The following is a 14772-nucleotide window of genomic DNA, read 5'->3' on the forward strand; positions in this document are numbered from 1 at the left end:
ATAGTTTACGAGTTATGAGCGATCAAAGTTACACCATTTTGTCACTGACTCACTCACTGACCGATCATCAAAAGTCTAAGGTACTTCTAGCAAACTTAGAACCTTCAAATTTGGCACCAAGATAGGTTATTAGCTACATATAAAGGAAAAATTATAAAAACCTTAAAACTTAATAAAAAAATAGGAAACAAATTTATATTTGCGGTTTTTCAAGAACATTGTGTATGAATTTTGACTGCATTGATAACTTTGTTTTTTATTTATGTAGGTACAAAATGTTACTATTTGTTTTATTGTTACGTAGTGTGGTATATTGTTATTATGTATTAAATATACATACAGATGAATAAAAAAGCTAGGTTAAAATAAAATGAATAATGATAAAATTTTTCATATTAATGCAGTGAGTGCGATAAATACTGCATGCTCGCTCGATAGATGGCGTTGTCCTAGTCTAAATCGCGCTACGGTTTTTAGTTAAAAAAAAAACAATTTCATGTGATAGCGCCATCTACCTCTGAAATAAATCTCTTTTATTCTAAAAGATATTCGATTAAAAAATTCGACAATTTCGAAATTGTTTAATTTATTTTAAAAAATGTTGTTTACGTGCTAGTTTAGGTCTACATATTTAGTTTGTTATACAATGTGTCCCGGGGATAAGTGACCGCCCGAAATTTTTTGAATATTTGTACAAAATTAAGGATAATTTCCTTTATATTTGGGACTTACCGCCTTTGGTTTTTTTTTAATGATTTTTAGTAAATACTGTGACGTGCTGCAGTTTTTTTAAGATATTTCCTAAGTTTTTACATCTTTTTAAATTCTTTTTTCTTTATTGACTAGCCGACATCATAGTTTATCAATTAAAATTATCAAACATAACAAAAATGTAATATAACATTTATTAGAAAAAAAAGAAAATAAAAATTCAAAGAAAATAACGCCTTTTTTTCAGTTTTTTCAAAATAAGTCCAATAAATGCCCCCTTAATATCACTTTCTTTTATTTTATTAATAAACTACATGATATTTCCTACAATAGCTCACAACAATGTTTGCTGCTATTTCAAACAAATGCAAAAATACAGTCAGTTGAAATTTGAAAAAAAAGAGCAAAGCCTGTTATTAACAGGCCTGACAATAAAATTTTTTTAATGTTTTTTTTCAAAAATATAAATGAAATTATCCTTAATTTTGTACAAATATTCAAAAAATTTCGGGCGGTCACTTATCCCCGGGACACATTGTATATTTAGTTAGTTGCATGTAAGTTAATTTAATTTGTTATATACTTAGAGAAGAAGGAGACCTACAAAAAATAAATTAGATCCCACCAAAAACATTAAATGTAAAAAAAGCCAATCCTCTGCGCAATTCCTCCACCGTAAAAAGTTTTGAGATCGCATAGAAGCCAAGTCCTGTTCAACTTTATTTGTAGTAATAAATCAATATTTTGTGACTATATCAATAGTTTTGTTCACATTACAATAATATTGTCTTGGCCATGAGCACAATAAACTACAAATATGATAATTTATGCATTATCTCATTTTATTTTATATTTGTTTGAGTTAATTTTAATGTGATTTTACGCCTTTTCACTTAATTTGGTAATAAGGCGTATATAGTGTTTTAATGAGCTAGAGTTTAAGGCTGAGTAATAAAAGCTTCCCCATGTCTTTTCCGTTACAATGGTTTTGCGTAAACTAGTAACTATGTTATCCATTAACAAATCTTCTGGTATCGTAGGTATGTACAGAGCAGTTTTGTTTTTGGAAACGATTTAGATACCACTGACTAACGCTGAAAGAACGTGGTAGGTATATGTGTAGGCGTAGAACCTGCGAAGTTTGACACCAATTACCATTGATCAATAAAATTACGTCGTTGCTTGTTGTGAAGATTTCTTTACCCAACAGGAGCAAATTAATTATTCAATTTTTGTAGGCATTGATTATTGTCACAAAATATAATTCAGTATGTCACCTCTGACAGTCCATGCATTTACACTATTCCTAAGTAAAATATCTTAATACCATACTTTCGGTTACCACTACTTCAGGTTGTCTGGCAGAGATCCTTTTAGCGATAAGTCCACCCTTTATATCACCTACTTTTATTAATTTTAATAATTGGTGTACCTAACAAAGTATACCTATCTATCTATCTGTATTACCTAATAACTCCATCTTCTCCCCAGGACCGCGGCGGCTGGTCACAGTGGAGCGAGTGGTCGCTCTGCTCCAGGACGTGCGACGGTGGCGTGTCGCGTCAGCTCAGGACCTGTGCCTCCCCGGCCGGGTGTAGGGGCGAGCCCGTGCGGTACAAGATTTGTAATATGCAGGTGAGTTTTGGTTTAGTATGTAGTATCTCAAGATGTTTTCCTTTACTTACCTTTTTATCAGCCATTGGTATCCAAGATATACTTAGAAAGTACATACAAACTTAGAAAAGTTGCATTGGTACTTGCCTGACCTGGAATCGAACCCACACCCTCATACTGGAGAGGTTGGTTCTTTGCCCACTACTGGCTGATAAAAAGGTGAAGGAAAACATCTTAAGTGAACCTGGACAATTAAGTCTGAAATCACCAACCCGCATTGAGCAAGCGTGGTGATTAATGTTCAATCCTTCTGCGTGTGAGAGGAGGCTTGTGCCCAGCAGTGGGACGAAAAAAAGGCTGTAACAGTAACAGTATGTAGTACCTACAGACTGGACTGAAGAGTGTATCTTTTACCTTTAAATAGGCAGAAGTTAAGGGGAGAGTATCTTTTATTTTTAGATCGATGTTATGATAAGTGAGATGTCCAAATTAATAGACGTTTATTATTATTTATGGAACAGAAAGAGGCTGGTCTATTTGTTCTATAATAAACCTTTAAGTCCTCAATATTCCAGTCATATGATCACGATCCTTAGCTATAAGGAGATGTAAAAAAACTCAGACCGTTGGATGCACATAACATCAAAAAAAGTCGAGTTGTCTCAAAGATTACTGCAAAAGTGGTTATATGAATACACCGTCTAGTTTTTATTTTAAAACCTGCTCCTACACTTATACTAGGCAACTGTTTTTATAACTTTGTGTAGGTTATGATAGATAAGTACATAAGTAACACTATTTTATTGTAAACAATTTAATTACCAAAAAAACAGCACAGCAAAAGGCAAACACAAACATCACATTATTCGATATTCTCTTTCGCAATCAAAGTGTCGCATTCGCTTGATAATCGCCCCGTACACTGCCGGCCGAAATAAATGGGGCGTTAACTTAATGAAACTGTTTAGCTCCCGTGCCGTTCGCTTGTGGCTCGCTTAAATGATTAGTGTGCACGAATTAAGGTTTTTGTGTTTAGTTTTAGCTTTTCCAGTTTGGGTAATGAACTGTAAATGTTTGAAGGTGTTTTCTTTATTTTATTGCGAAAGTAGTTTCTACCACTTTAAATTTTTGTTTGGATAAAATATGTTTTAATTATAATTATGTTGTTCGTCGACACCTCAAGTCAAAATACTGTGTTTTATTATCCAAATATTGCAATAATAATCTTAACAACAAAAAACAAAATTTTTAAAATAAATCATTGCTTAACTCATATAAAATTCACAAAAAACCGTGTCCCGAGCACATTGTCCCCAAGTGTACGATAGGGGCGACACATAGCAGTCTTGTTGTTTATTAAATAAATGCACATACTTGTGAACACAACGTATTTGCATTGTATTCAGAAAATAGAGAATTACATGATTCCTTTCAGTAAACAATACAGGGAAGTATTTGTCATTAGCTTCCGCTAGCAGTTTTAAACGCTTTCCGAGAAAATTACTTCCCGTATGAGGACAAGAGTACGATAATGTTATTTTGATAGATAAATAAACGAGAAGATGACTTTGTGTCAATGAGAAGCAAATATCTACCATCCATTAATACAAATCACTTGTATATGGACGCAAGACGGCTGGCAGGAGCTGGATGCGAGAAGCCGAAAATCGATCTCAGTGGCGTGCACTTGGAGAGGCCTATGTCCAGCAGTGGACTGCGATAGGCTGATGATGATGATGATGATGATACTTGTATATGCCCGCCAGAAATAATAAATTGGAATGAATTAAGCAGCTTTTTTCTTACGCTAATCGTTGAAGATATGAAGGATGGTATGGAAGAAAGAAAAAAAAGTAAACATGCTGCGCCGACCCCGAATAGTAAATTGGCATTAGAGCAGTTTCCCTAGACTAATGTTATCGATATCAAACTATAATCCCATTTCACCACTTTATTTCAATTCTCTAACCAAACCCAGTTTAAAAGTTACTACTCCATCGGTTCCTAAACGCAGGGATATTACTACCACTTAAAAGCTATCAAACTTCAACTCTGTCTAGTGCTCATAAAGTCTAAAATTCAATTAAAAATTCTCAACGATCAATTTATTGTAAGTTAGAACTATAAGCGTAGCAACAGACTGCAAACTTTTAGTCAGCCGATAGTTTGTTTGGGCTCATAAATCAGTATGAAGATGAATGGTAGTACGCAAATTGCAAAGATCGGGTATTTAGCCGGTATCAGACCGAATGAAAACTTTGATTGGAATCAAAATTAAAAAATTAAATTATAAATTTAAAAAAACCCCCGACCCAAAAAAGTACACAATAATTATGACAAAAGTTTAAAAACGCTAAACCCTATAAAAAGCAAAAAATAACTTTTAACACTACGTAAACTAAATTTTGTCGTGTCGGGGGACCGCTCTAATTCATTACTTTAGATACGTGTTTTTTTTTTTATACGAATGTTGTAATTAGGTAGGTATCATTTGATTTATGTAAGTATTTTTGAAGGTAAAAAGCGGTCCCCCGACACGTCAAAATTTAGTTTACGTAGTGTTAAAAGTTATTTTTTGCTTTTTATAGGGTTTAGCGTTTTTAAACTTTTGTCATAATTATTGTGTACTTTTTTGGGTCGGGGGTTTTTTTAAATTTATAATTTAATTTTATTTCATGCTTTTTAAAGGAGCTCCTTAATTTTTCCTTTACATTTAATTTCTTTTATTTTAAGATGGGGTCGCTACATGCGATCTCGGCCAAAGGAAGCTGTTTAACAATCCTCATGACAAACTGGCTCTGGGAGAATTGCACAGATTGAGAAACAATAAAGATTAGCAATTAAGACCTTTGGACATTCTAGATTTTCAGCAAAAATATAAATCGGTTTATCCGTTTCATTCCGGCATTCCAGGGTTTCATCCGCCATATCCCATTTCCAGCATCGGGTTCTCGTCAATCAGAAACATGAAGAGAACTCGTCAAGACAAATTCAACGAGCCCAAACTCGATGGGTTTACTAAAAGGCAGTTCAGGGTTACGTCTCCTATCTTCGTGTCCTAACAGCAGACCAGCTCAGTGGTTCCAGAAGACATTAGTATTTCAAATTTCAGATCCCACATATGCTTGCAAGTAAACTGAGCGTGTAACATTCCTATCACACCTAACATACGAGCTGATGACCTTGAAGACCTGAACCGATTTCCACCAAACATGGCTAAGAACACTCCCGACTGACATTCCTTTCAAACAAAAAAAACCGCATTACAATCGGATCATCCGTTTGGGAGCTACGATGCCACATACACACACACACACACACACACACACACACACACACACACAGACACGTCAAACTTATAACACCCCGTCGTTTTGGCGTCGGGGGTTAAAAAAGAAAATTACCTATCATCGAAGCAACTGTCGGTCGTAAACAGTCGTCAGTTTGCCGGTACTATAATGTTTGATAGAAAACTGTTAGTGCGCTATAACTTTTCAATATGATGCTAACTAAACTAAGGTAGTTTAATTTTGTTTTGTATCGTGAGTAATAGGAAGATGGGTGCATGTTACACCGTTGTGTAATAAGGACGATATTGTATACGATCGATGGAAGATTGGTTTTTGTTATTAATTTTAAAAAAGTTTTTAAAATGATTTCATCCTTAAGCATACATAATGTATTGTACGGGATAAATAATAGGATAAATTATTAATCGACTTTATCTTTTGACACATGGTTAGCTAACTGTTTTACATGCGTCGCGCTTGTGTTTCTTTTCATATCCGTATAAAATATACTTAGCCTAACAAATCAGTTCAGCAGTTACGGAGCCTTTAGGGTACAAACAATTTCCTCAATATATTATGACTTAATTTTAGCACCTAATAATAAAAACTCACACATCCCCAATTCTCCCTTGCAAAAGAAACTACATAGCACAATAGCATAGATTTAATTCTCTCCTCGGTTGCGTACTACACAGACTGTGAGACGAACTTCGGTGTAAGAACACACAACTTCTTTCCAAGTCTTATTGTGATGAGACGAGTGTGAAGTGCTTTGATGCTGTTTTTAAGATTGTAAAGGAAGAAGTATTAAAAAGCGGTACAAGTTTTCGAAATTGTTGAGGATTATTTATGTTGTTCTAATTTGCTGGAATGTTAATAAAAATATTTTCTGAATGTATCACATAGTGCATAATTTTTTATGTCCCCAGGTTATAATGCCAACCTGCTAAAAATGGTAAAATACTGAATCAATGGTTCCATTAATGGAATAAAAGTACTAGGTTACAATATAGACAGAAAATATTCAAAAAAGAGCACCCAAAAAGCCTCAATATCCAAAAGCACCCCAATTACAAGCAATTCCAGTCTGAAAATAAAATGAAGTTAGATCCTTTTTAACGAAATTAGGACCATTAAAAACTCGTTAGCACTATTGTTCATTACCGACTGAACAAAGGATGATTACTGTTCATTTTCATACTTATCTTGTTACAAGGATAATAGATGGACTTTTTCAATGGATAGAAGTAGCTGGGAGAGGATACGTCAGTAAGTTTTATTAATATTAGTAGGTTCTGCTCGCAGTTTCATAAATGTTAGATACATGGGATCTACTTCGTGGACCTGGATAATAAGTAGCCTTAATAAGCTTTCATTGGTTCTAATTCCACTATATAAAAATTAAAAAGTTTTGAAAATGACCAATAGTTCTTGATATTTGCGCGTTTAAGCAAAAGAAACAAAGTCGGCTCAGCAAAAATAAATTATCTATTTGAATGTTTGTTTGTCGCCTTCATACTAAAACAAACAAAAAGTTAACATAGGCAATGCTAAATTCATCAGAAAAAAAATACCCATAGTAATGGTACAAATTTTAATTGAACACAGTTGATAAGTGTACTCGAAACCATGACGCAGCACCATCATTCCTTATTTTTTAAAATTAACTCATCCTTTAAAACTGCCACAAGACAGGCTCAACTCCACCACTTAATTTACCATGAATCTCGAAACTAACAATAAATAAATAAATATGTACCTATATAATAAAATAACAGAACATGTATCCCGGATAACGATCGTACCATTACGTTCAGGCTACAAGTAAAAACTGTAATCAACTTTTATGTACGAGATAAATTTTAATACCAACGACACTCCATTTGCAAATTTAAATTTACAAAGTTGCACCCGTATTGGATATAAGATAAATGCACTGGATAAATTGTTCCGAAATCGAGAGCAGACAACTTTGTGGGTCTCATGTGAAATAGTTCTAAATTGTGGTAGTATAGTAAAGGTAGGTTTTAACATGGTTTTACAGAAGAAATACTATTTATTGATTTGCATTTTTTTTTATAAACTGTTATTTTTTGAGAAGATTATTGATTATCTTTTCAGAAAATTATATATATTATTACTTTTATAGTTATCTGTGCTAATACTAAGGCCCAGGCATTTTAGGTCCGGGCTCCAGAAATGTGACATAAGATTTCAAGCAAAAGTATGCATAACCTTTTAGTTTTTCATGTATCTACTATTCACTGAAATAAGTGCTCAACTGAAATCATGCCAATTAACAATTTTACTCTTTAAAAAACAACTAAAACCTATACCTACCATATTTACAAAACAACAAACTGTATTCACGTAACAAGATACAAAAAAGAAGAAACAAGAACGAATCAAAAAGCTCCAAACATAAAATGATTTCAAAAAGGAACGTCTAAAAATCAGCCAATCAGATTCAAAATACGAGGGCAGTCAATAAAACCGAAGCGAGCAACTCATTATCATTCTATACGCGATCCCCTCCCTTGCAAAGAAGACCCGATTAAGTTCGTGAGTGGTTCGGACTACAATATCCTTTTCACAGAATGCAAATTACAGTGCGGTGTGAGTGGCAGCCTTTTCAATGGGAGTTAGCTTTTAAAGCTGTGTTTTTTTGGATTTTGATGCAAAATATTGATGTTATCTACATTATTTTGGATGAAAAAGGTTTAAATATGAACGAATTTGATACGATAATTTGTAATACGTAGAGTTGTTTTTTCATAGTTTTGTTTACATCCAGGAGAGGATTTGTTTGTGTGTGATTGAATGACTGACCGACAAAATTAATATTGGGAACATAAACATGATATTAATGTAAAGTGGGTTATGTATACATATAGATATTACCTGTTGGATTAATTTTGGATTTGTAACTACACCCGGTATTTGAACATAAAATTCTTGCTCATAGAACCATATACTGTACAAATAAATAATAATTTTATTTCACTTTTAGTGACTATCAAACCGTAAATATCTGAAAACATACAAAGTTAAACAAGTTATTGAATTAACAAAATTATTGATACAAAGCTGCGTAAATCGTGTTAATACGCTTTGAAGCATTTTAATGATATCATTAAAAATATTGAACAGTAATATAATGAGCTACAGCTCAAATTATTATTGGGGAATGATTATTGAATATTTTCCAAAAATGTGTTTTCCCGATTTGTGTAAGCGATCTCATCATCATCATTATTAAACTTGCAGCACTTTCACATTAGCAGATTTCTGACGCGCGTCTCAAAACCCAGTGTCGTCGTTCAATTTTAAACGTCGTCTTAGTACCAGTAGTTGTCAATTGTTTATTTCAAGACGGAAAATTCTCTGGTGTAAAAACGCTGTAATAATGGTTTTACAATGTCATCATCTGGCAAACATTGTCCCAACAATGTTGGGGTCGGCTTCCAATCTAACCAGATGTATATGCGTACCAATGTTTTACAAGGAGCGACTGCCTATCTGGCCTACTGAATCGTATTTAGTTTAACCATTAAATAAGTCTCAATGAACACTTGCAAAATAAGCTTATATTTTTAGTTCAAATGTAAATATTTGTGATACATAAATACTCAACTGAAAAAAATAAATGACATATTTGTCATCATTATAAAACTAACATTACAAATAACAGAACTAGGTTAGCGAAGGCGTTGTTTGTATTGTTAGAAACCCAATCTGTTTGTTACCCGGTGTATAATTAGTACAAGACCTAGAATTAGTGTTTCTTGTGAAATTACCTTGTGGCGTGTGACCTCTGTATAATGCCCTAGATTATAGTGGCTAGTTCTTGTTTTATGTTCATTGAAATGTATATGAAGAGAGAGAGAGAGAGTGGGGGGATCATAAGTGACAGTTTAGTCTGTTAAAAATATGAAAATTAATTAAAATTTTAAAGATGTTTTTATTACTAGTTTTTGTCAGCAATGTCAACCTCGTACTGAGGGAAATATTCGCACCCGGATAAAGAGTACACAGTCTATTTCTTTTCTCGGTAAATAAGCTATCTAAATCTGAAATATTTTTTCAATCCGGGCCTGAGATTAGCAAGTTCAAGCAAACTCTTCACTTTTCACATTGTGAAGATAAATGAATAATTTTATTTATTAATGATACGCATAATTCCATTCCCATTTCAACAAAACTGATCATAGGTTTGAAATGATCAATTACTCTCTAAAGAAGAGTCTAAATATTGGTCTCAGATTCCTACCAGATACTGATTTCAACACACTGTCTCACATGACAAGTCATTTTACACCTTAACTCAACTAACATAAAGTCCATTTCCCACAGCCCTGTCGCGGCAACATATCCCTACTAGAAGAGGACATCTGGCGGGAACAGCAGTGCGGCGCCCACGACGACACCCCCTACGGGGGGGAGTTGTTCCACTGGCGAGCGCACCGTGATGACGCGGAGCCCTGCGCTCTCACGTGTCGGGGGACTCCGCAGCACTCGGGCCAGAGTCCTGAACCGGTAGGTGGAAATTTTATAGGAGTTTAGATGAAGACCATTTTCGGGTGTCAAAATAATGTCATGTTGAGAAAGGCATCGTATTAATTGATTCCATTTTATCATATGATTGAATGTCGCGAAAAATGGCGGCGAAAGTGTTTATACGACGGTTTTTTCATCATACATAGAACCTAGTACCTAAGTATGTTAGCATATGCTTATAGGCATGTATAGCTGTTTTTCTCTAAATTCGGCATAAGGAAGGTGCATTTGTAATTGACTTCTGTCGTAGAACTTTCGTTACAGCTTAGAATATGTGTGGCGAAAATATTTACCTGATTTCCCACACGTGTGGGACTTAGCTTTTTATTAGCAAAGATCACTTGTAAATTAGTGGATTAATCTGTCTAAATATTTGTGAGCATAATAAAAGGAAAATCAGAACCAAGTGTGTTATTCAAATTAGACTAAAATAAAACCATTTTGGTATCTGAAATTCATGCAGCAACTAAAATTGATGAAATCCTATCTTCCCAGTGAGCGTTGAAACTTTAATACTCATGAAGACACGACAACTTTAAATTCCAGACTGGTATTAAAGGAAAGTTTAAAAATAAAGTTAGTCGTCTGTCAGACAAAATCGTAACTAGATTTAAGGCCAACCTTAGTATGCAGGGTAGAGTTGACCTCTGTTTGAAAACTCCAAAGTTTTGTCCAATGATTTCTATGGAGTACCTACTATATTTTGTACGGACTAGCAAGCGCAGCGTAGGACGTCCACCAACAAGGTGGACAGACGACCTTATAAAGGTCGCCGGAGGACGCTGGATGCAGGTCGCCTCCAACAGGTATCTGTGGACATCTAAAGGGGAGGCCTATGTTCAGCAGTGGACGTCCTATGCCTGAGATGATGATGATGATGATGATTATGTTTAAGTAGATACTGATTTAATAACGGAGAAGTAACCTATGTAGTACTTGACATAACAATTTGAAAAAAAAAAGCATCAAAATTCGATAAGGCTCTAACAGAAGACGACTGGGAAGAGATCAGGAACAGAACCAACAGTTTAAAATACTCAGTAAAGAATAAGGGGAATCTCTTTAAACTTGAACAAACAATAGTACCTAGCTAGTATGTCAATGTCAAAACCATTACTTAGTAACGAGTTTCTTTGTAAATCAGGTTTAAGCATCCAGGCGATTCCGGTAAGATAACAGTTCAGGAGTGGAGGTTAGAGGGTAGGATTTAAATCAAGTTGACCATCCCTGCTCTGAATGATCAAGTTCCGCATCCCTACTAATATTAAATGCGAAAGTAACTCTGTCTGTCTGTCTGTCTGTTACGCTTTCACGTCTAAACTACTGAACTGATTTTAATAAAATTTGGTACAGAGCTAGAGTTGACCTTGAGAAAGAACATAGGATAGTTTTTATCCCGGACTTTTGAAGAATTCTCTTGGAAACGCGATATAAGCCGAGGGTGGAACCTAGTCTAACAATATTTCCTGTATTAAAGTAAACCACGTATTTCCAGACGGTAGCCCTGGATGACGAGGATCGCGTGGTGGTGGCGGTGCTCGCAGCCAGGGTATCTGACGGCACCAGGTGTCGCCCCGGCAGTCTAGATATGTGCATCGACGGCAGATGTCAGGTTAGTACCCTGGAAGATTCTAGAATGATCTTTTATATTATGGTGTACTATATGTGTAACTTATGGAACCCTACAGGACTTGAAGGAGATCGGTGATTATTGTGCCAAAACTAAGCCTAAGTTTTTTTATTGTTTAATTGTGATACATAATCGGCAAAATCACACGCTATCTGAGTTTTAAAAGTGAGGTAGTTACAAAAAATCTGTTGCATCTTAAACAGGCTGCAAAATTAGGTGTGTAAAGACCTATATTATTTTATTTACTTTATTTACTTGCGTAAGAAATATAAATGGGTAATTTTCTTTATCAAAATTATATTTACTGAAACAGAAATTCTAAAAACGGATCTCATTATTCAACTACAAATTGGTATACCAGAGATTACAATACTTTGTAAACACCCAAAAAATTCCATACCTGAAACTATCAAACACATAGGTAACACAATTAGCTCAAAACAAAGCCGAACCTACATTATGTTGAAAACTTGAAATTCTCTAACTAAATATAAATGAAGACAGGTAGGGACCAGGGACGGTGTTGGGTCCAACGCTGAAAGGCTGTCAACAGCTATTTTGAAACCGTAGAGTGGGGGTCCACCGACATGCTAACAGACAGTCCGGTTTATAGGGCTGTGGTAATTTTGTAGTTATTTTGGTTGGTAGAAAAATTAGCCTTTATTAATAAGAAATGTTGGTTTATGTGATGGTTAAGATTTTTGCTGGGAAAATGGTTAATCTGGTCTGGAAATGGTAACTGTAAAGTAAAACTCTTTAAAAACCGTAATTATTTTTTTTTATAACTTATACTATGTATACGTTAGGATTTAGACATAATCCTACAAATATCCTGCTTTCTACTTATAGTATAAAATTGAAAGTTTATGAGAATGTACGGATGTATGTTTGTTATTCTTTCACGCAAAAAAGGCTTACCGATTTGGTTGAAATTTAGTAGGTAGATAGGTGATACTCCGGATTAACACAAAGGCTACTTTTTATCAGCACACCACGCGGGCAAAGCCGTGGACAGAAGCTAGTTGACATATAAAATATGTCATAAACCAAGGAGTTTTCAAAATAATATGCCACATTTATGGTTATAATGAGATCTATAACTTTATTTATCAATTACATATTATTTACCAACAACCCACAGCATTTCAAAAATTAACAAAATTAATTTATTCCACTGCATAAAGTAGCAACCCTAGCCACACGTTAATGTGTAATGAACGGGTAAATTTGGGTACAGTCGCGACCAGCCACTAGTTATTACTAATTTACGTGCCCGACTGTACTTTCTATACGATTTGACGACTATTTTCGGATATTTGCTCGAATTCACGTGAAATTTCCCAAATATAAGGGAAATTTGGCTGGATCTAAATAACGGGATTGCTACAGTCTGATTTGGTATAGTATGGTTTGAATATACAATTTTGGAGGGTAAATACTACGGCATATGGTAGAGGTCTTTTGGTAAGTATCTCACCTGCGTATTGCATACATATAAGGCTATTTTAACTACTTCTGGCGTCGTGTAGACTTTTGAAGGTTTATTCCTATGCTAGTAAGTTTTCAAGCAAGGATAGTTTAAATTGAATGAAATTAGTAGAGCCCTACTAATTAAATATCCCAGCTTTTATATTCTTTCCAATTATTATGATTATCATAATTTTTGAATTTTTGGATTATCAATAGGTCAGTGTCATAATGGGCTGATATAATTCTCGTTATTATTTTATTTATACGTACAGTTTTAACTCAATCATAACATGCAGTAAACAAATTTATTATTGTATTGTTTAATGAATTACTTGCAAATCAATGAGTCACTAATAAATAGTACTTATTGGTATTTCACAATAGAAATATTTTCAGGGAACCCTAAATTTTTGGTTGTCATTTAACAGCCAAAACAATGAGTATCAATAAATTGGCCAATTTGATTTGGTTGGTTATAATTGAATGTGAATAAAACAGCTGTTTTTGTGGTTTTTATTCATATTGTGGAAACCGACTGCCACAGTATATGGACATATGACGCGAAAGAATTAAAGTCATTATGTAGGGTAGGTGATGAGCATGAATGTGGACGGATGTAGTGGAAGAGGATAACCAAAGAAATGATGGATGGATTGTGTGTATATATGGTAAGAAAGAATGTTACTTGTGAGATGACGGCAGATAGAAGAGTATGGAAGGAGAAAACATGCTGCGCCGACCCCAAATAACATTGGGATAAGGGCAGGAGGATGATGATGAAATAATGGGTCTGCATCTTGCAAAACAAAGAGTACCCACAACTACTATTAATTGGGCTTTAACATAAAGCTACGTTCTTCCATTTAACATTACTAAAGACTAATATCAAGAAATAGTTGAGGCAATAATATTCCACGATTGATATAAGTCGAGTAACGCGCTTGCCGCAACCAGACCGCGCATATATTAATATTTCAACAAAATTACACGTTTCATAGACATAGAGTAACAAATTCAGTAGTCACAATTCTTTGAAGTTATAAAATATGTCTATTTCTTTTTTTGTCTGTCGGAGTGGAGGTTAGGTAGGTATTGATAAATATCTATGTTTTAAATGAAAATGAAAACATTATATTATTGCCTTTATAATGTAATATTATACTGTTTTGTATATTTATTTCGATTTTGTCTATTATATATTTATTATTTAGTTGTATACCTTTTGCATTGAGTTTTTGATTTTTAAAAGAACTAAAATAAGAGGAAAAACAAGAAGATTGCCGCGAATAAACTGCTTGAAGACTAAAAAAATCTCAAAGTGGACAAAGCGGGATAGATAACTGTCTTCGTAAAAAATATCGCCTATATCACAACATTTTGAAGTACCTAATTTTCAATATTGGCTCAATATACGTCACAAAGTCACAAACAATATTACCTCTCTATAAAATTATAATAGATTGGATCCTCTACAAATTGTCACTCTGTGGCACAGACGCG

The 14772-nt window shown here is 34.3% G+C and overlaps 1 protein-coding gene across 1 annotated transcript in view; it reads left to right on the top strand.

Annotated features, from left to right (window-relative positions):
• LOC135118670 (protein madd-4-like) overlaps positions 1–14772 on the top strand; it is a 316932-nt gene that overhangs the window by 243996 nt on the left and 58164 nt on the right. Inside the window, exons 6-8 of the mRNA XM_064041267.1 lie at positions 2203–2346; positions 9969–10151; positions 11668–11784. Coding sequence (XP_063897337.1) covers positions 2203–2346; positions 9969–10151; positions 11668–11784 — 444 coding nt within the window. The remainder of the gene's footprint in view (positions 1–2202; positions 2347–9968; positions 10152–11667; positions 11785–14772) is intronic.

Source organism: Helicoverpa armigera, chromosome 24 (assembly GCF_030705265.1).
Source record: "Helicoverpa armigera isolate CAAS_96S chromosome 24, ASM3070526v1, whole genome shotgun sequence".
NCBI classification, from domain to species: Eukaryota; Metazoa; Arthropoda; class Insecta; order Lepidoptera; family Noctuidae; genus Helicoverpa; species Helicoverpa armigera.